The 20,077-nt window shown below is 51.9% G+C and overlaps 2 protein-coding genes across 9 annotated transcripts in view; one reads left to right on the top strand and one right to left on the bottom strand.

Annotated features, from left to right (window-relative positions):
• The window catches only part of LARS2 (leucyl-tRNA synthetase 2, mitochondrial), a 61,573-nt gene extending 53,016 nt beyond the window's left edge, over nucleotides 1–8,557 (bottom strand). For 6 of the 8 annotated variants that reach the window (XR_013956297.1, XM_080611391.1, XM_080611395.1 and 3 more), the window contains exons 1-4: nucleotides 8,373–8,557; nucleotides 5,405–5,655; nucleotides 3,660–3,788; nucleotides 891–982 (exon numbers count right to left, since the gene is read on the bottom strand). Coding sequence is in view for 7 of the 8 variants with exons in the window: in XM_080611391.1 (XP_080467517.1) it covers nucleotides 891–982; nucleotides 3,660–3,788; nucleotides 5,405–5,638 (455 nt within the window). In the remaining variant the exon portion in view is untranslated. Of the gene's footprint in view, nucleotides 1–890; nucleotides 983–3,659; nucleotides 3,789–5,404; nucleotides 5,656–7,241; nucleotides 7,340–8,131; nucleotides 8,351–8,372 lie in introns of those variants that run through there. The other 2 variants (XM_080611393.1, XM_080611392.1) reach the window with 2 other exon arrangements.
• Nucleotides 8,558–10,381: 1,824 nt separating this feature from the next.
• STAG3 (STAG3 cohesin complex component) lies at nucleotides 10,382–18,224 on the top strand (the record flags this gene model as incomplete). Its single annotated transcript, XM_080611268.1, has 28 exons — nucleotides 10,382–10,432; nucleotides 10,542–10,638; nucleotides 10,718–10,794; nucleotides 10,866–11,070; nucleotides 11,149–11,300; nucleotides 11,375–11,448; nucleotides 11,545–11,668; nucleotides 11,735–11,833; nucleotides 11,914–11,993; nucleotides 12,078–12,185; nucleotides 12,697–12,796; nucleotides 12,878–12,989; nucleotides 13,404–13,507; nucleotides 13,594–13,683; nucleotides 13,795–13,884; nucleotides 14,177–14,377; nucleotides 14,666–14,748; nucleotides 14,995–15,082; nucleotides 15,163–15,243; nucleotides 15,349–15,441; nucleotides 15,514–15,694; nucleotides 15,800–15,927; nucleotides 16,015–16,116; nucleotides 16,497–16,642; nucleotides 16,724–16,852; nucleotides 17,029–17,213; nucleotides 17,327–17,514; nucleotides 18,165–18,224. The coding sequence occupies exons 3-28, from the start codon at nucleotides 10,735–10,737 to the stop codon at nucleotides 18,222–18,224; spliced, it is 3,063 nt and encodes a 1,020-aa protein (XP_080467394.1). The 5' UTR covers nucleotides 10,382–10,432; nucleotides 10,542–10,638; nucleotides 10,718–10,734.
• Between the last annotated feature and the right edge of the window lie 1,853 nt (nucleotides 18,225–20,077).

Here is a 20,077-nt window from a genome sequence, read left to right as displayed (position 1 = left end):
CTGCCCCACATGCTCACTGCTTTTCTTTTGAGCCAATCCAACTCAGTCAGCTGTGCATGGTGACTCTGCAGACTCCCTCAAAAGAAAAAAAACAGGGCTTTGTGTCTTGATAGTAACTGGTTCTCACACGTTCTTATCTAAACCATACATAAAGGAAATATTTAAATGAGCATAACTAACTCAGAATTTGTGTGTGATGCACATATGCGTTCTCCCTAAATTAAGTCAGTTGCCATCCTATTTTAGTTGGAAAAATATCAAGTATCTTGATGTGGAACCAGAAGCACTATCAAAGAAGGAAACGGATCAAGATCCAGAATGCTACCACAGCTAGATTACTGCATCCAGAGCACGACAAAGGGCTTTACTTAAGATCGGTTTCTGAGTCATTTATAGAAACTATTAATTTAAATCAGTATTAGGGGAACATAACACTGAATTCTACTTACCACTTTCCAAGACCCAGTCTCAAAAGCAAACTATCTTTTTCCTCTTTTGCATGGTACTGAAACTGCTAATAAATCTAACCACATTGCTCAATTTTCAACTGTGTATTCCATACTAAGATTTACCTCACCATAATGAAATTCTGATTTATTTCTTACTCGCCAATTTGAGTGTTTGGGAAATGTCACTCTTTCAATATTCTACGTTTTTACAATTTAAAATCCATTGAGATTAAAACCTTAAAAATCATCCTGATACATTTCTTTTTCAAAACTGATTCCTCTGCAAAGTCCCATAAGACACCGGTAAATAATCCTGCTTCTTTCTGTACTGGATTTCTTCTACTCCTACACTGGTTTTGCTCTGTTTTGTTGGTTTATAGGCACCACAGTACAGGTATTCACAGTGGAAATGTCATATTACTTAAATTCATTATAAACTACCTTTGTGTCCAGCTTGCAGGGTGAAGCCCATGTTCAACTGCAGCATTTTCTGCTGGTAAACCGAATGCATCCCATCCCATTGGATTTATCACCTGTCAGCAAAAAGGAAATACACAGTCACACAGGCCTCCAAATAATGTACAGTGGTGTTGCAGCCAAATGAATGGTGTTGTTATTCTTTCCTACGTAAGTGCATATTTTATAGAAAAAATAATCTATCAATTCAGTAAGTATTCAAAAACCCTGTTTAATAGGCAAGGAAAGATAGGCCAGTACTTAAGATGCTGTCTTTAGACACATATATATTCGATATGTGATAAAACCGATCCCATTTCTTACACCTACAAATGTGCTATAAACTCAGTAATTACGATTTAAGTTACCCAAGTTTAACAACAGCAAAAGGTGATTGAGTAACATTTTACAGGTTGTTAGAAATAAAAATACTTACCCCTTAAAAATGTATTTATAGAAACCACTTGTTCTTTGGTTGCATGTAAGCAAACAAGCACTAACCAAGCAAGGCTGGCAATACTAATCTCATAAGCTACCTCCATGTGAAAATCCTGTCCATTTCAGAAGCACAAGAGCTCTTTTTGTCACTGGTTTGAATTATTTTTATTCTTCTTTGCCACAGCTTTCCAGTCTTCTGTCTTCAACAGATTATTTCATTCAAAATATTTTATAGACATCTTTATAAAGGTTCCCTGGGAACTAACTCCATGTAAAAGCAACAGGATTTAACAGATGCAACTCCACAGCATTCTCATTTTCAATACTGAGTTAAAATGAAACTCTGCTGGTGCAGCAACAAAACCAAAGGTATTAAACTGTGATCAACTGTGATTCAAGCCAGGGTCCACGCACAGCACATTTGTGCTGTATGTATCTAATTGAAATCGGAATGCTATTCTCTCTTACAAGTTTTCCCTGTTATCAGACAAATTATTGTTCCTCATATCACAGTGTCAGGAAATATGACTTCCTAACTCCCTGCGTTCCCACATTATAAGCATTACATGGAAAATCTCATTTGGAGCCTAAACCACTTGTGAACACCCCATTGAAGCACACACACCTCTCCCTCCTCCCACCAGTGATCAAAACTATTGGTATAAAAGAGAAAAAAAGAAAGGTAAACTCCACGTGAACTACAAATCTCAACAGCATTTTTTTAAGGGCACACTGAAATACTAGTTTCTGTAGTTCAGCTCTTTTTCACCATTACTGCTGCTGGTGACCTGTTTCTGGACAGAAACCATGAAAAAAAGCAGATTTTCTTTTCCACGTATAATACATATTTTCTCTTACTTGAACCCCCTTTGTTTAGACAAATGCCCCACACTTGCACTCCTACAAATGCCTTCTTTTACTACAAATTGATGCACATTAAGCAAGATTAATTTTTGTAACATTTGGCTTCTGAAGATCCCCTGGATACAGATAAGCAGCCAAAAGCAAGACAGAGTCTCATTTCTCATGCTCATGAGCAAAAGGATGTGGGAAGAACAGCTTCATTACCAGCTCCAGACTCCACAAGAGGCTGACTGATGCTCCAGACAGCTCACACGCAGGCATTTTTTCACATCAATGCTTGCACAAGTTATCTGCTCACACAGATCTTCCCAATTCTAGCATGTATATTAAAAATATCATGCAGTGTATTAACTTGTCACATTCAAAAGGCAGGTCAACTGAACAACCAATAGCATTCTTCAAGTTAAAGGACTGAAGTATACTAATGCAAGTTTCAATCAGAAACCTGAATGTAAAGAGACATTAAAAATACCCTCAAATTAATCTCCAGGACAGATCTATTTAAGTAGTTACTATAGAGATGAAAGAACATGCACAGTGGTTTAGAAAATGATTTCAGGTTTACTGTCTCTTTTACTGTACCTACATGAAGTGATGTGTGACATGGCCCATATCATCTCTTTCAATACCTAAAAGGGTCTGCAAGAAAGCTGGAAAGGGACTTTTTACCAGGGCATGTAGGGACAGAACAAGGGGGAATCATTTTAAACTGAAACAGGAGATTTAGATTAGATGTTAGGAAGAAATTCTTTACTATGAGGGTGTTGAGATACTGGCACAAGTTGCCTGGAGAACCTGTGGCCACCCCATCCCTGGCAGTGCTCAAGTTCAGGTTGGATATGGCTTGGAGCAACCTGGTCTAGTGGAAGGTGTCCCTGCCTGTGGCAGGGGTTTGGAACTGGATGAGCTTTAAGGTCCCTTCCACCCCAAACCATTCTGTGATTCTATAATTCTGTGATTTGACTTGTAGCAATCATGACAAAAGGTTTCCCTCCCAGCTGGCACAGAGGTGCAGGACATCCCTGAGTCTGACAAAGGACATCGAGCAGCTCTCAAGAGCAGAAGAGGTGAAAGAAGTTGACTTCTGTGGTGCCTCAGTTTTCTCTTGCCAGCTACACATTTCTCCCACCATGATCCCACCCAGACGGCAGCAGGATCTTCAGTCTTAACACTGTGCTGAACATCAATAGACTCAGGTAGCTGATACAGCATCAGTTCTATCATTGGAGATAGCTTCTAACAAAGTGTTATCAACAGTGAGTTCTGAACACCATCTGCTCTTAAAAAGTCTCAAATGTCAATATTCAAAGCTCCACAGGTCATTATCGACACATCTGTAGCACACATTCCAACTAAACCTTCACCTTCATGGATTTTGAAAATACTAATTTCCTGACCAATTATATTAAAACTGCAAAAACCCACCCAGTCCTACAAATGATCTTTTCTTACCTGCATCCCTCTCATTTTCTGGAATCGAGCCATTGCATCACTGATGGTGTAGACACGAACGTGGCCCATGTGAAGCTTTCCAGAAGGATATGGGAACATAGAAAGCACATAAAATTTTGGTCTTGATTTCTAGAAAGGAATTTTAGAAAGTTGTAAGCATGAGTTTGCATTTCACTTGACTAAATACAAGTGCACATTATAAACTACAAGGTACTGTGAAGAGAAAAAGGTTCTGCTGGAATCTTCATCAGATCAAGCTCTTTAGAGACAGAGATGTAGATGTTTTACCAGACTTCGCTGTCATCTCATATATTCATACGGCACTTGAAAATTATGTTTTTAATCAATTTTTACTCAACAAAAGATTAACAGAACTGCAGCTTAACAAATCACCACTCCCTACCGTAGCATTTGTAATTGATTATCTATATGCTCTTAGTCTGTCTCACCAAAACAAGAAAACATGACAGACTATATTATTTACTCCAAAGAAGTATTACAAGCACTATTTTGCATAGTGAAAAGAAAGTAAAAATTTCATTTAGTTAGATTTGAGTAAATTGACAGAAGTTACACAGAAACCAAATGTTATTTCTGTCACATAAGTTATTCCTAATGCATCTCGATTACCATTCAATTTATCACCAATACATGCTTGAAAAGTTCCTACAGTATTTTTCTTATGTTAATAATGAGGGGAAAAAAAGGCAGCTTTTAGTATTTTGAAAAGAAGTCTATTTATATTTACCAAATGTTCCTTCTTTATCACTTTTCTCCAATTCTAGCAAAATCAGAAATAATGTGAAAACTTCACTGCAGCACTACACACTGCCTCTTAAAACAAGACATTATTAAATCTACTTCAACTGTAAGGATAAAAGTATCATTAAAAATACAATTTAAACTTATCAGATGTATGATATATGATACCTATGCATTCGTATATTTTCAGATATTAGAGACAGAAGCCTAAATTAATGCTTTCCCTGCTACTCTATGCCTGCACGCTATTTTCATCTCAGTTTTCCTCCTCAGAAAAAGCAAACCCCTTTTCTGTCTTTGACACTTTGATATGTCGAGTTTTTGTTGGAGAAGGAGCATACCTCAGGAAAGAAGAAACAAAACGGAACGGAGGCACAAAAATGTTTTTATACCTATGTGAGTGAGCATAATTGTGAAGGCAAAGAGAGTCAGAGACAGGGATTACCACTGTTTTCAAGATTTTTTATGGGAAAGCTTTCCTTTCCTGCAAGTCACTTACTATTCCTATAACACTGTAAACCACAAAATATCCTTAAAAAATCGTCTTCCCTTAATATGGATTTTAATGAATCACAGTGTGCAGTGTAATAGAGTTGGCATAACCATTAGGAACAATATCTTGAGAAAATTGTTTACAGAAGTTGCAAACATAGGTGTTTTATTTAATACTTTAAATAACTAATTCCTAAATGTGGTATACTAAATGAAGAAAGAATTGATTACTTGAACACTTGCTAAATTTACAGGTTCATACTTTGCTTATCGTCGTGGTTTTCCCCAAGTTTTTTTTAATTATTACTTTTCCACCTATTTCACCAACTGTTTTTAATAATCTACTATTATATGAAAGTATTTTCCCCTGAAACATAACATAACATACATCTTGGCATTAGAAACTGACTGTAATAAGTAAGTTTCAATTAACTTCACTCTAAGGAAATAAAAATACCAAACATAATTTCCAAATGTCTCATAATGCTTACATCAGTTTCTGAAATTCTGCAGAACTGATCCTTTATTCGTGGGAACCACCAATTTTCAACTCTTTTCCTTGTCTCCAAACCATAGGTTTTTTCCCATTTCCCGGTCTCACTGTAAATAGTTCTGACACAAGCAGGAACTAGTCTTCTCTGCCATTTAATTAATCCCATGAAGCCATTCAGTTGTCTCTTCAAACACAAGGAACAAGCACCACCTGTCTGACAAACCGACTGCATTCTTCAGGTTATGATTTCTGAAAAAGACAAAAATATGTATTTCAGTCTACAGTGTATGTCAGGAATTCAGTGGTTAATACAGTTACAAGAAATTTGGTAGCTGCGAAACATTTTAGCCTGATTTAGACACTTGGTTGTTTTTATGGTACGTGCATTTTATCATCATGTGTTTGAATTATAAAAGCATTTATTTTTTTTAGCCAACAGAATTAACTGTGCCCCTTGAATGGAACAAAACTGTTCTGTTAGATGTCTTCTCTAATAAGAGACTAATCTTGCATTCAATCTCGCCTAAGAGCGGGATCAGTTAGTTGAAGGTGCTCAGCTTCAGGAAGATGAACAGGAGAAGATGATGCCTGTGTTAGTGAAAATTCAGAATCAAATAGGGAGAAGGGGAAGTTGCATGAAATTATACTGAAAAACTACTGAATTTGTCATCACTGAAACGAGATGGGGGAGGATAACTGTAATTAGTAGATTTCAACTAGATATTCTAAACTGACTTTTGCTAAGGCTTCCTCTTTCAACTAAAAGGAAAAAATCAGCTAAAAGAACTCCTCAAATGCTTTAGAGTGAGTCTTCTGAAATAAAACTACTCAATGTGAGAAAGATCAAACAGTCCACATGTTCAGGATCTGTCTCAGTAAGATATTTGCTGATTTTACTTCCTACAGTAGGAAATACAGCATTAAACAAATCCCAGCCCCTACTCTGAGATTTCTTCCTCATCTTCACCACTAATTCCTTAAAAAAAACCCCAAAAAACCAAAACTCAAACCAAATTAAATAGTTTTATTTTTTTGTATCAGTGTTTTCTATCCTCTGTGGTTGGGGTTTCTTTTCAATTTTTGGTCTGTACACTTGACTGTTGTATCAAGCCTTCTATTTCAGTAAGCTCATAATTTTCCTTGCAGAGTTACATCAGTAATATTTCTGTGTAGAGAAGCTCCATACAACAAATGGGTTTATTTATGTGTTTCCCATACGACAGCAACATTATCAGTAGAAATAACTGCTGTAGCACCTAAATTCGGTCCCCAGTAAGCTAGTGAGATTTATACTTCCTTAAAATCCACCTCATATGCATACAGAAGCCCTCATTCCCTCTCATTACATACCTACAGAATTGTACCTTTCCTCTCCTTAGCTACCAAACAGGCACTTTCAAACATTTCTTTTTCCACTTAAATGTCAATCTGGTGCTTTTATATTTTTTTGTTGCTTATCTCTATAACCTCTCTCATTTGTAACAACAAATCCAGGTCTGAACTCAAGATTCCCAGTGCAGATGCCTGAGTATTGAAGAGACACCTAATTTCTCCCCCCCCCCATAATCTTATTAACTCCTCTCAAAATCAGCAAGATAAGCACTGTTTTGCTTATTTTTGTTAATTATTTCCTTATTACTTATGCCTTACTTCTATTACCTAAATTTATTTTACAACAGAAAGGAGTACTGCCTTGTGGCAGACTACTTTGAGCATTGCTGATTTACAAAATACCTATTGTAAAATACAACAGTTATTCACATCTGAATCCTTTGATGAAGGCAGACAGAAGAGATACAAACTAGGCCCTTGTGCACAGCTCAGGAGAAACCCACCTGCCAATGTCACACCTGCCAGGGCACATTTGGGTGACCTCAGGCCCTACACATCATACGAGCAGTGGCCAGAACAATGGATGCAAGCTGGAAAGAGGACACAGCCTGGGTCACACTACCAGAGCAAAAATCACTTAACCACATGGACTTCCAGGATGAGAAAGAGATCTCTTTCCTGCTGCTGGACACAAGATGCAACATCAGCAAGTCACAAGTTGGGCCAAGTAAGGACATACAGAAGATATCCAAATACAAAAGATGTGGCACTAGGTGTTTTTGTTCTTCCAGTGTTGCGTGCATGGGACTAAGACAAGAGTCTGCCTTCCCACCACAGCTGAAGGCATCCCAGCCTGCACTGTGGGGGTCTTCGAAGCACCAGGTTACAAGCCAAAACTAAGAGCAAGTACTGACAGGACAAGAGGGAATGGCTTTACACTGGAAGAGTGTAGACTAGATATGAGAAAGAAGTTCTTCCCTGTGAGGGTGCTGAGGCGCTGGCACAGGGTGCCCAGAGAAGCTGTGGCTGCCCCATCCCTGGCAGTGTTCAAGGCCAGGTTGGACACAGTGGCTTGGAGCAACCTGGTCTAGTGGAAGGTGTCCCTGCCCATGGCAGGGGCTGGAGCTGGATGAGCTTTAAGGTCCCTCCCAACACAAACCAGTCTGGGATTATACAAACTCAGCAGGCGTACAAAGAAGGGAGAAAGGAGCTGAACTGACAGAGAAAGAAAAGGCGAGTTCCCGCTTTGGCAAGATACAAAATGCACATAGGAAAGGAGGCCCTTACTGAATTAAGATATTGAAAACTGCCTGGTAAGGGCCAGCACATTCCCTTCACTCTGACACTGACTGCCAAATTCCTTTCGCTTCCCTACGTCTCAAGTTTGACTTACACAACAAACCACATATCTCCCTACGTTCCTCCCCTCCTCCCTGCAGTTTATTAACAAAGGCTCTGTGGGACTGGGAGCCGGCGGGGGGAAGAGCAGTCACGGCGGGACACTCGAGGGGAACGCTGCGGGGCACAGTGCCGCTGGCGGAGCCGGCAGCAGGACGGCAGGGGAAGCATCGGAGGGTGACGAAGATGAGCGGCGGCAGCCTTAGGTGAACCGTTGGCCTGACGGGACGGCTTACCTGCTCGCTGGAGCCCTCTCCCTCAGCTGCCTCCCTTCGCCCTGGGCGCCGCCATCTTTACTCGTTGTAAGGGGCGGGCAGTCGCTCCGACCTATGTGGCGCCTCCGCACCGCCAGTAGCGCATGCGCAGTGTGCGGCCAGGTTGGGCTTGAGCGGGTGGGCGGAGCTCAGCGGCTGCTGGAGCTCCGCCCGGCCCAATCCGGCCCCGCCCTCCCTCCTTTTATAGACATCTCCCCGCCCCACCCCCTCCTTTTATAGACATCACGCTCCCTCCCCTTCCTTTTATAGCTGTAAGGGCGCCATCCCCGCCCCGCCCCCTAATCTCACAGGCCCCGCCCCGCCCGCAGGGCTTCCCCCCCCCCCCCCCCCCCCCCCGCGGGAGTTTGGGATGTCCCAGCGGCATCATTTGGTGCCCGTGAGGAGCTCGGCCTTTCACTGGGGCTGCTCCACTCCTGCGCCAGGCTGGGGGGGGACAATGCGGGCGGGTACAGGGTGCAGTTCGGGATCCCGCCACCCTCATGCGATGGGATGGGGACGCTCATCCCACCCGAGACGTCCGTGGGGCACCCCCAGGGTGTTTTGGGGAGCAGGGGTCAGGTGTGCTGCAGGGTGAAGCGATGGTGCCGCAGACCCCCCACGGTCTGCGGGCAACAGCAGGGGGTGAGGGCACCTTTATTGGGGTCCCCTTGCCCCCCGACCAGCCTCATCCCGCTCCGGGGGGGGGAGCATCGCTGCGTCCCCCCCATCCGCTCATATCCATACCCCCCCTCCACCCCACCGCATCACCTGTGCCCTCGGTGATCTCTGTCATAGCCCCCCCGGGTCCCGGTGCACCCCCTCGCATCCACCGCGGACGCAGAACCGCTCGCTCAGCCCCACCGGAGAGGGCCGTGGGCGGGCTCAGGAGTCCTGGTGTCCGGAGGGGTCTCGGTCTCCGGGGTGTGCACTGCGCGGTACTGGGAGGCACGGGGCAGGAAGCCCAGGGTCACTGGGAGGCCGTAGGGGTGCCGCGGGGTGTGCTGGGCCGGTCGTCGGTCGCTCGGCGGCGAGAGGCGAGGCAGGACCGGGCGGAGGGGCCGGAACGTACTCGGGGAGGGGTTGGGCAGGCCTGATCCCCAGTTGTGCCCATGGGGGCTATGGGTGGTGGGATGAACCCACTGAGTGAGCCGGGGGGACATGGGGTGGCGTGAGCCCACCGCACAGTGACCCGAAGGGAGTTGGGGCCCTGACTCCCCTGAAGTGACCTCGGGAGGGTTTGGGTGGGTCTTAAGCCCCCACAGTGTGACCTAAGCGGGGTTCCTCACCCCAAGTGTGCCCATGGGGTGTTCGGGCAGGCCTGACCTCCCCACACAGTGACTTGAGGGGATTTGGGAGCGCCTGATCCCATCATTGTGCCCCGGGGGGGTTGGCACCTTCCTCCTGTACCTCCCCAAGGGCCGTTTTGCGCTCCTCGGTGTCCCCAGGCTGGGCTGGGGGGGTGGTTCTGGGTGCCGGGGGACTCCCTAGACTGTGGGGTGTCAGGGCTGAGGCGCTCCCCATTGCGTGCACCCATTGTGCCCCCCCCCCCCCAAGGCCTTGCTGTCACCATGGTTCCCTGGTGCTCATCCCGCATCCAGGGATCTGGCTCCAGCTCCACACCGGGGTCCGTGGGGCCATCATCGCCTCCCTCTGACACCTCGTGAGTGACCGGGGGTTAGGGTGGGTGGGGAGGGCACCCAGAGCGACCCCTTCAGCCCCCCCCCCCCCCATCCCCGCAGGGACCTCGCCAACGGTGATGACTCTGGCAGCAACTTTGAGGCCACGCTGCGGCCATGCGGCAAACGGGAACCCCAGCAGGGGCCGAGCCACAGCCATGTATGTCCTGACCCTCCCTGCTCCCCGTTCCACGTGTGGGTGCCATCCCACGGCATCCCCAACCCGCCCTTCAATGTGTCTGCCCTCAGGTCGGGAAGCGTCCCCGGGTGATGGAGCCAAACGGTGACTGCAGCAGCACATCCACAGTCAACCCGGAGCCGAACACCCTCTTTGAAGCCATTAAATCAGCCAAAATCGCCGTGGAGGTAACCTCAAACTGGCGCAGCACTCCCTGGGGATGCAGGGCCGCATGGGTGGGGATCTGGGGGGAGAAGGGGGGTTTGGGGGGCTCCCAGCCTGTTTTTGTACTCACAGACAGTGGTAGATGACTGGTTGGAGACCTACAAGCGAGACCGTGAGACAGGGCTCTTGGAGCTCATCAACTTTATTGTCTGCTCCTGCGGTTGCCAAGGTCAGGGTCCCCAGGGTGGAGGGGTCCCCTCAGTGCTGCTGGGGGGACCCCCATTTCACCACTTTCCCTCTCCCCACAGGTGTGGTAACACCAAAAATGTTCAGGGACCTGCAGAACTCGGAGATCATCCAGCAGCTGACGGAGCAGTTCAAGGAGGTGCTGGATTGGCACGGGAGTGGGCGATGGAGAGGGGGGGATCCCGCTCACCCCATCCTTGTCTCATGTAGGATTCATCCGAGTATCCCCTTTCGCTCAACACCCGACCCTGGCGCCGTTTCCGGGCTGGGTTTTGCGAGTTGCTGACAGCAGTGGTGCAGCAATGCCAGTACAGCATCATCTATGACGAATTCCTGATGGGTTCCCTCATCTCCTTCCTCATCAGCCTCACTGATTCCCAAGTACGGGCTTTCCGCCACACCAGCACCCTGGCAGGTAGGCAGCACCCATGGGTGGCTCCCCTTGGGCACCCCATGGAAGGGGTCCCGGTACCCACAGGCATTGTGGCCGTAGCCATGAAGGTGATGTCGGCGCTGGTCAAGGTGGCGTTGGGCGTGAGCGTGCACCAGGAGAACAACCTGCGGCAATACGAGGCCGAGCGGAGCAAGGGGCCCGGCCGCCGCGCCACCGAGAAGCTGGAGGCGTTGATGGTGAAACGCCAGGAGGTGAGGGGCAGTGCTGCCAGCATGGTGATGGTGGCACGGGCTCCTGGTTGAACCGCGCTGCGTCCCCACACCAGCTCAGAGAGCAGCAGGAGGAGATCGAGAGCATGATGAACGCCATCTTCAAGGGCGTCTTCGTACATCGCTACAGGTTGGTGGCTCGGGAGTGGAATGGGGGGGTCTCATGGGTGGGGGAGAGATATGGGGGTGAGCGGCAGGAGACCTCCGGCATTGCCACGTGCTGCAGGGATGTGGTGCCAGACGTCCGAGCCATCTGCATGGAGGAGTTGGGGATGTGGATGAAGACCTACGCGGCTTCCTTCCTCACTGACAGCTACCTCAAGTACATCGGGTGGACCTTGTATGACAAGGTGGGTACCGATGGGGGGGGCACGGGGGGGTGCAGAATGGGACCCTGTTGACAGCTGCCGCTGCAGCAGTGGGAGGTGCGCCTGCAGTGCGTGAAGGCATTGCAGGGGCTCTACGGCCACCGGGACACGGCTGCCCACATGGAACTCTTCACCAGGCGCTTCAAGGTGAGGGGGCCTCCATGGGGAGGGTCCCTTGGGTGTCTCCCCCACCCCCTGTAGGGTGACACCGATGTGTCCTTCACCAGACACGCATGGTGTCCATGGTGCTCGACAAGGAGCTCAGCGTGGCCGTGGAGGTGGTGAAGCTGTTGACACTGATGCTGGAGTGAGCGTGGGGATGGGGTTTTGCAGGGGATGGGGGAACACCCAAGAGGCCTTTGGGGATCCTCCCACCCTTCCTTCTGCACAGGAACATGGAGGAGGCGCTGACGGACGAGGACTGCCAGAGCGTCTACCCCATCGTCTTTGTATCCAACCGGCCTCTGGCCACTGCCGCGGGGATTTTCCTCTACCGCCGGTGAGCAAGACCCGGTACCCAGCACAGCCCATCCTAGTGCTGCTGTCACCCACACAGAACCCCCTAAAACACCGAGCCTCCCAAAGCGTGAGTCAAGGCTCCATTTCCCTGCCAGCTCCCCTCATCCCAGCCTCGTTAGTGCCAGCATTAACGGGAGCAGGATGCCAGGGTGGCCAAATCCAACTGGAACCACTTGTGCTTTTGCACCAGCCATGTGTTTATCTCAGCACAGGCCTATGGCATTGGCGGTGTTTGGGTTGGCACACCTGGAGCAGAGGCAGATGTGATCCCCTGGGGCACAGGGATCAGGACATGGCCCACAGTGAGGGTCATGGGACCCCTCTATCCCTGTCCCTTGGGTGTCCCCCAGCTCTGTCCCCAAAGTGGGCTGTACGTGAGACCCCCCTGTCCATGTCGCTTGGGTGCCTGGTGCCTGTGTGTCCCCCAGCTCTGTCCCCACACCAGGGGGGATGTGGTACCCCCATGTTTGACTGTGTCCTCGTGTCCCCAGGCTGCTGAATCCCCAGAAAGGTGCAGGCATGGACACATCTCATGACAGGGACAACAGGACCTTCTTTCAGGTCCTTCTGACCTTCTTCATCGAGATCGAGGTGAGGATGGCCTTGGGGAGCCAGGCGGGACACTGCGGTGGTCCCTGCGTGCCGTGACTCCCCTGTCCGCACCATCCCCAGCTCCATGAGCACGCAGCCTACTTGGTGGACAGCCTGTGGGACTGCGCCGGGCCCCGGCTGCGGAACTGGGAGACCATCAGCACTTTGCTGCTGGAGGAGTCATCTGCTGGGGGTATGGTGCTGCTGGGAGACACCAGAACTTGCTGGGTTATCACAGAGGAGGTACTGGGAGGCACTGAGATGGCACTGGGAGATCCTGTGAGAAACTGGGAAGCACTGGGATGATGCTTTGAGACACAGGAAGGCACGGGGATGGCACTGGGAGGCACTGGGATATGCTGGGAGATGCTGGGTGACATTCCTGGGACATGTCGGGATGTTACTGAGAGATACTGGGATGTCAGTGGGAAGCACTAGGACAGCCATGGAACACTCTGGGATGTCCCTGTGTTGGCTATGTCATTGCCACCACACTGGTGGGCAGCCAGGACTCATACTGGGATGTATTGGGATGCCCTGGGTTTGCAGATGGGGAGGTGCTGGTTGCATTCCAACCCTCATTCCAACCCTCCCCCTCATTCCCCAGGTCTAGGAGACCAGCAGGAGAAGGCGCTGGTGTTGATCCTGGCAGCCAGCGTGGTCCAGGCGGCTGAGGGGCAGCCACCTGTGGGCCGTGAGCCAGCCAAGAAGGTAACGGGGCTGGGAGGGGGCAAAATTGGGGGGGGAGGGGCAGTTGGGAGGTTCCCCCCCCCTTGACCCCCTCTTTTTGTCCCCAGCCTTCATCCCGAGAGCGGAAGGCACAGATGGAGGAAAGAATCCGCCTTACCCACTGCCTTATCCCGGCTCTTCCCAAGCTGCTGGGCAAGGTGACGGGGAGGGGGGACACCCCACTGGCATCCCCAGGGGTTTGGGGGAGTCGGTGGTGACCCCCCCGTTGTCCTCCTCATCCCCTCACTGTCATGTCCCCCCCAACCAAGTTTTCGGCAGATGCTGAGAAGGCGGCTCCGCTCCTGGAGGTCTTGTGCTGCTTCGATCTCAGCATCTACTGCACTGGGCGGCTGGAGAAGGTGTTGTCCCCTGGTGTCACCCCTCTTCGTGTCACCCCTGGGTAGTGCCCGATCCCCCCAGGACTGGGGCTGAGTCGCTTTGCCCCTCAAAACTGTTGGGACAGGGATGGGATGCAGCGTGTTCCCCAAATGTCCCCTTTGGTGGTCAAGTGCCCCCCATCAGCATGCTGTCCCCATCACCCCAGGGTGTCCATGGCTGTCCCCATCCTCACAAGGGGGGTCCATATGCCCCCCCGTAGGGGGTCTCTGGGTGGCTTTGTCCTCGTGAGGAGGTGACGTTTCTCTCCTGCAGCACCTGGAGCTGGTGCTGGAGCAGCTGGAGGAGGTGGTGCAGAAACACACGGAGCAGACGGTGCTGGAAGCTGCATCCCGCGCGCTCCATGCACTCTGTGACCCTGAGCTGGCCCTGCAGCGGCACGGGGACCGGGTACGGAGCCGCCTGGCTGACCAGCTGGCAGACAAGTTCAACCAGGAGGTCACTGAGATGCTCCAGGTAGAGGGAACAGGGACATGGAGCTGGGGACAGGGCGGGGGATAGGGACAAAGAGCTGGGGACAGGAACTTAGTTAGGACATGGCTGGGGACAAGGACATGGAGCCAGGCTGGGAACAAGAGAGGGGCAAGGACCTGTAGGGATACTGGTGGCCTGGGTAGGGATGATTGGCAGGGAAAGGCTGGTCTAGGGAGCACTGGATGAGGGAGACAGCAAGGGGCAGTGGGGAGTGGGGTGTCCCCAGCTAATTGTGGGTCCTCAACCCTTCATGGGGTGTTCCCAACCCCTGGCCCTGTCCAGGCTTCATCCCTGGACGAGGAGGAAGTGTACAGCATGGCAGCCACACTGAAGAGGATCTCCATCCTGTTCAAGTGAGTGGGAGGCCACATGCCACTCCTGTGTTCGTGTCCCCAAGGGTCCCCTGGGTGCCCTCATTCCCTTCTGCTCTCCATGTTCTTATCCCCTGCCATCCATGTCCCCATGTCCCCTGTCCCATCTGCTCCCTGTGTTGCTGTCATTCCATCCCCATGTCCCATGTGCTGTGCCTCATGCTCCACATGTCCCCATCCCTGTCCCCCATGTCCCCTCACCCTGCTGATGTTGCTCTGTCCCCACAGCGCCCATGACCTGACTCCCTGGCAGCTCTTTGATCCCTGCACCCAGCTCCTGCAACGTGCCGTGGACACGGGCGAGGTGCCACCGCAGGTACCACCCTGGGGACACAGCGCTGGGGACACACTGGAGACACAATGAGGCACATCCCTCACCCACATCCATCCCTGCAGGTCCTTGTCCCCACCATCACCTGCCTCTATTTCCACATCCTCTGGGAGCTCTCTCGCTTGCCCAGCACCGATGTCCCTGAGGTGAGTGGCCACCAGGACAATTTGGGGTTGGCCCTGTGTCCCTAAAGGCTATTGTGTCCCTAAATGCCACCATGTCCCCAAATGTTACCATGTCCCCCTGCCCAGGAGCAGCTACAGAGCTTGAAGACCAAAGTTACCACCTTCAGCTCTCTGTGCCACAGCTGCCTGTCCGATGTGGACACTGGCGTCCGGGAACAGGTACACAGGGACCTGGAGGGATGGGAAGAGATGGAACCAGCCCTGATGCCAAGCCCATCCTTGTGTTCTCAGGCCTTCAGAGTGCTCAGCGACCTGCTGCTGGTGTTGGGGCCACGGCTGCCAGAGGATGGGCGAGAGGAGCTGGCTCCGCTGGTGCTACGTCCCGATGCTGAGCTGCAATCCCAGCTGGCCGCCTTCCTCATGGACCACGTCTTCTACCCTGCTTATAACCACGAGGAGCTCTTGCTCACTGGTAAATCACTGGGTGACCCCCCAGCGTCACTCCAGGGTGCTTGTCCCTCCCTTAATTGTCTCCCCTTAATTGTGCCCCCCTTATTGTCCCCTTCTGTCCCCATAGAGGATGGCGAGAGCCGCATCGAGAAGCTGCACCAACGCCGGGTGCTTCTGGCCGGCTTCTGCAAACTCATCATCTACGGCGTCTTGGAGCTCAGCGCCGCTTCCGACGTCTTCAAGCACTACACCAAGGTAACCGGGTGCACCAGGGCGGGTCCCCGCTGTCCCACTGTCCCCACAACACCTCGGGCACACTGGGTCCTGTCCCTCCCTCCCCAGTTTTACAGCGATTATGGGGACATCATCAAAGAAACGCTCAACTTGACCCGGCAGATCGACCGGCAGGAGTGGGCTCGCACCCTGCTCCTCAGCCTGCAGCAGGTTGGGGTGATGGGGAGGGGGGTGTGTGTGTGTGTGCTGGGGGGGCCTGGGGCGGGCCTGGGGTCTCCAGAGGGCTCTGGAGGGCTGCGCTAGGGAGGTTTGTGGGGCTCTAGGTTGGGTGGATGGGGCTTGAGGGAGAGGTCTGAGAGTCTGGGGGTACTCCAGGGGGCTGGGTGGATCTGAGGTGGTCTCCAGGTGGGTCTGAGGGGGGCTTTGGGGTGCTCTAGGGAGGTTTGGGGGGCTCAAGGCGATGTGGATGGGGTTTGGGGGGGTGTCTTTGGGGAGGTCCAGGGATCTGGGAAGCTCTGGGGATGCTCCAAGGGGGTTGGGGGGGGAGGGTTTCCAAAGGTTCCCCCCTAACCTTGTGCCCCCCACCATAGCTGATGACAGAGCTGCTGCACCAAGAAGGTCCCAACATCCGGATGACGGAAACTTTCACAGAAATCCGGGACTTGGCACGAAGGTTTTCCCTCTTCTTCAGCCTCCACCAGCTCCGAAGCCGCCCGCTGCTGCTGTACATCCACAGGTACAACAGGATGAAAATGTGGGGGGAGGCAGAGGGGATTTTTGGGGTGTCATCCCCTCTTTATACCTTTATCCCTGCCAGGGAAGGGATTCTGTTCGCTTTTCAGAAGATCCCGGGCTCAGAACCGGGATTGCCACCACTCAATTTACCCTTCCTGGAGGTGCTGAGCGAGTTTTCACCCTGTGTGCTGCACCTGGATAAAGCTTTGCTGTGAGTTATTTGGGGGGGGCACCCTAGGGCGGGGTCTGGGAGGGTCCTTTCAGGTCTATTTGGGTCCCATTGGGGTCCTCAAGGTCAACATGGGGACCCTCGGGGGATGTGGGGTGTCTGTGTGCCCCCCCAGTACCCCACTGACCCCCCCCCGTACATTTGTCATCCCTCCCCAGCTTAGCCTACCTGGACAAGGTGTCCCGGGAGCAGCTCGGGGTGCTGGCACCAGGTGACACGGGGCAGTGGCAGTCCCTTGTCACCTACCGCAACTCGCTACAGCCACAGGATGGGGGGGGGACGGGGGAGAGCAGCCGTGGTGCAGCGCCCACCCCACACCCCACCAAGAGACCCCGCCTGGAGGGTGAGGATTGGGGTGCGGGGGGGGTCAGGGGTCCTGGGGGTTGCATCACCCCCAGCACCCATCTGGGTTCGGTGGGGTTGGGGGGGTCCTCATGCTCAGCATCCCCCCCACAGCCCCCCCGCAGGCCCCCGACTCCAGCCCACGGCCAAGCACGCACCCCTCCAGCCCGGCCTTGACCTCCACCATGTTACGGGGTGACCCCCGGCCCCCCAAGCTCTCCCCTCGGCCGTTGTTCTCTGGCTCCATCCTCTCCTCACCACAGCAGCAGCTCCATGACCGTGTGATGCAATCGGGTGACCCCGTGAGTGAGGGGGGGTACGGGTGGGGGCCACTGGGGGGAGATTGAGGGGTTTGGGGGCCTCAGGGTGCTCATTGGAGAGGAATGGGGCTGCTGGTTGACTGGGAGAAGCAGGGAGGAGAAATTTGGGGTATTGGAGGGCACAAGGTGGGCATAGGGCAGGCAGTGGGGCTGTTGGGGGCTCGGGGGGCAGCATGGGGGGGACTGGGCTGCTGGGTGGGGCATTGGTGGGTGCTGGGAGGCACTGGGGGGGGGACCTGGAGGGTGCTGGGGGGCTCAGGGAGGGCAGGGGGGTATTGGGGGTGTTGGGGGTCTCGGAGGGGATGAGGGGGGCATGTCTTTTGGGAGCTTGGAGGGCAGAGCATAGGGTAGGTATTGGGGAGGGGTAGCGCTTTTGGAGGGCATGGGGGGGTACTGGGGTGTTTGGAGGGGGACACTGGGTCTGTTGGGACAGGTCAGTCTGGAGGGGTCTCTCCACTTTCCCTCCCTCTTCTACCCCAGCCACAGCCTGATGGTGGTGGAAGAGGAGGAGCAGGAGGAAGAGCAGGGAGGCGAAGAGCAGGAAGAGGAGGGCAGGGTGAGCTCCTCCTGCCAGGACCCCCTCCAGCCACCCTGGGGTGCCCAACCTAACTTGTGTGTTTCATCCCCCCCAGGGCTGCCTCTGGGACGTCTTTGACAGCGTGTTGAACATGAAGGTGATCTTGGAGGGGTGAGGGTGCGTTTGGGGGAGCCTCCCTCCCCAGTTTGAGTGACTTCACCCAGTTTGGGTGACACCCTTTCTGCACCCTCAGCCCCAGCATGGGCGATCAAGGACCCCAGGCCACCTCCCTGCAGTGACCCGGAGGAGTTTGGAACCTGTTTACCACTGTTACGAGACCAAATTTGGGAGGGGTGGGGGGGGTTGTACCCCCCCACCCCCCGTGGGCCAATTTGTTGACAGTTAATAAATAGTTGTTTGGCAACGGCTGGTGATGGGGGGGTTCTTTGGGACGGGTGTCAGAATTGGGGTCCCCCGGGTGCGGGTTGGTGGTTTTTGTGGGGGTGTCAGGAAGGGTTTTGGGGTGTGTCCCTGCTTCAAGACGTGGGAGACACGTGAAACCCAGGACACCCGTGGGACATGCGTGAGACACCCCGTGGTTGAGAGTAACACTACCCCAGTCCCGGAGGCAGCAGATAGCCACATGCACCCAGGACCACCAGCTCTGTGTGTCTTTAAACCAGGGATCGTGTTTATGTCAAGTGCTTTGGTATTCAGTGAATAGTTTGTGTGTAAACCAAAAACGTACCCCCCTCACCTCAGTGTGCCCAGGGACACCCCGCCTCCCCCCGAGATACAAGGAGGTTTTGGGGGCCTTGACCCCCTCAGCCCGCTGGTACTGCTGGATCCAGTCCCAGTCTCAGACTTGGTCACTGGTTTATGTCTAAAGGAGTGTGTAGCACTGGCACCTTCTTGTCCAAATTTGTCCTGCACTCCAGTACTGTCACAAGGGGCATTTCCTCCAGTCCTTTACATTTGACCAGGCTGCAGTGTCGCAAGAGAGATGAGACCCTTGCTCCTCGCCAGCACACCAAGTCAGAGGGTGATTCAACAAACCTACTCAGGGACCTGCACTGACAACATCACCAAGGCAAACTCCGAGACTTACACAAAACAGGCTTCAGCTGAAGTCTTTTATTATACCAAATACAAGTCTGCAACAGGATAAGGTTCAGAGATTGCTGGTTTTACCTGCAGGACCACAGAGAGGACAGTGAGGAAGTCATGCCTATCACCACCACAACAGTGCACTGGTGGCAATATCACACCAACCAAGACTCCCTGATTCCCATCCATAAGCTGATCCGTAGACTGGAGAGCTAAGGAGTGATCAGCAGGACCCACTCACTCTTTAACAGCCCCATATGGCCCATGCAAAAGTCTAGTGGAGGGTGGAGACCAACAGTAGACTACTGTGGCCTGAATGAGGTCACGCCAGCACTGGGTACTGCTGTAGTGGACATGCTGGAATTGACTCAGTGTTCTTTGCTTCCTGGATCCCTTTGGGCTGCGAGGTGGAGCCTGCAACGGGGCTGCTTCCCAGAGGAAGGAGTGAGGAGTGTGTGACAATGTCGAGCAGATGCTGGCTGGATTCCCTTCCCAGCAGCAGCCCTCCACACACAACTGGCACCTGGGACCAGTTCAACTGCAGCTTTAGTTGACAACAACCAACAAATCCTCTTTTATCCTTCCAGCTGAGCTCTGTAGGGAATGGGTTGCTCTATTTTTCACACTCTTCCATGACATTTTCTACCTGCCAAGTGATAAAAACCATTCTTCTACATTAGTGCAGAATTCTACTGTTTTAACAATTCTCTTTTAACGGTATATGTAATGACAAGGTAGTTGTTGGTTTAGTAATTTGGTTTAAATAGGTCTTCCAAATAAGGTACTGTATTTATAGCAATAATCGACCTTAAGGTTTTAGTAGCTGCCTTTCCCTCATCAACCAGGCTTGTCACCTTATCGTAGAAGATCAGGTTGGTCAAGCAGGACCTGCCCTTCATGAGCCTGCGCTGATTGGGCCTG

The sequence above is a fragment of the Psittacula echo genome (genome assembly GCF_963264785.1).
Source record: "Psittacula echo genome assembly, chromosome: 2".
Classification (NCBI taxonomy): Eukaryota; Metazoa; Chordata; class Aves; order Psittaciformes; family Psittacidae; genus Psittacula; species Psittacula echo.
This window is presented reverse-complemented; position numbering and strand designations above follow the sequence as displayed.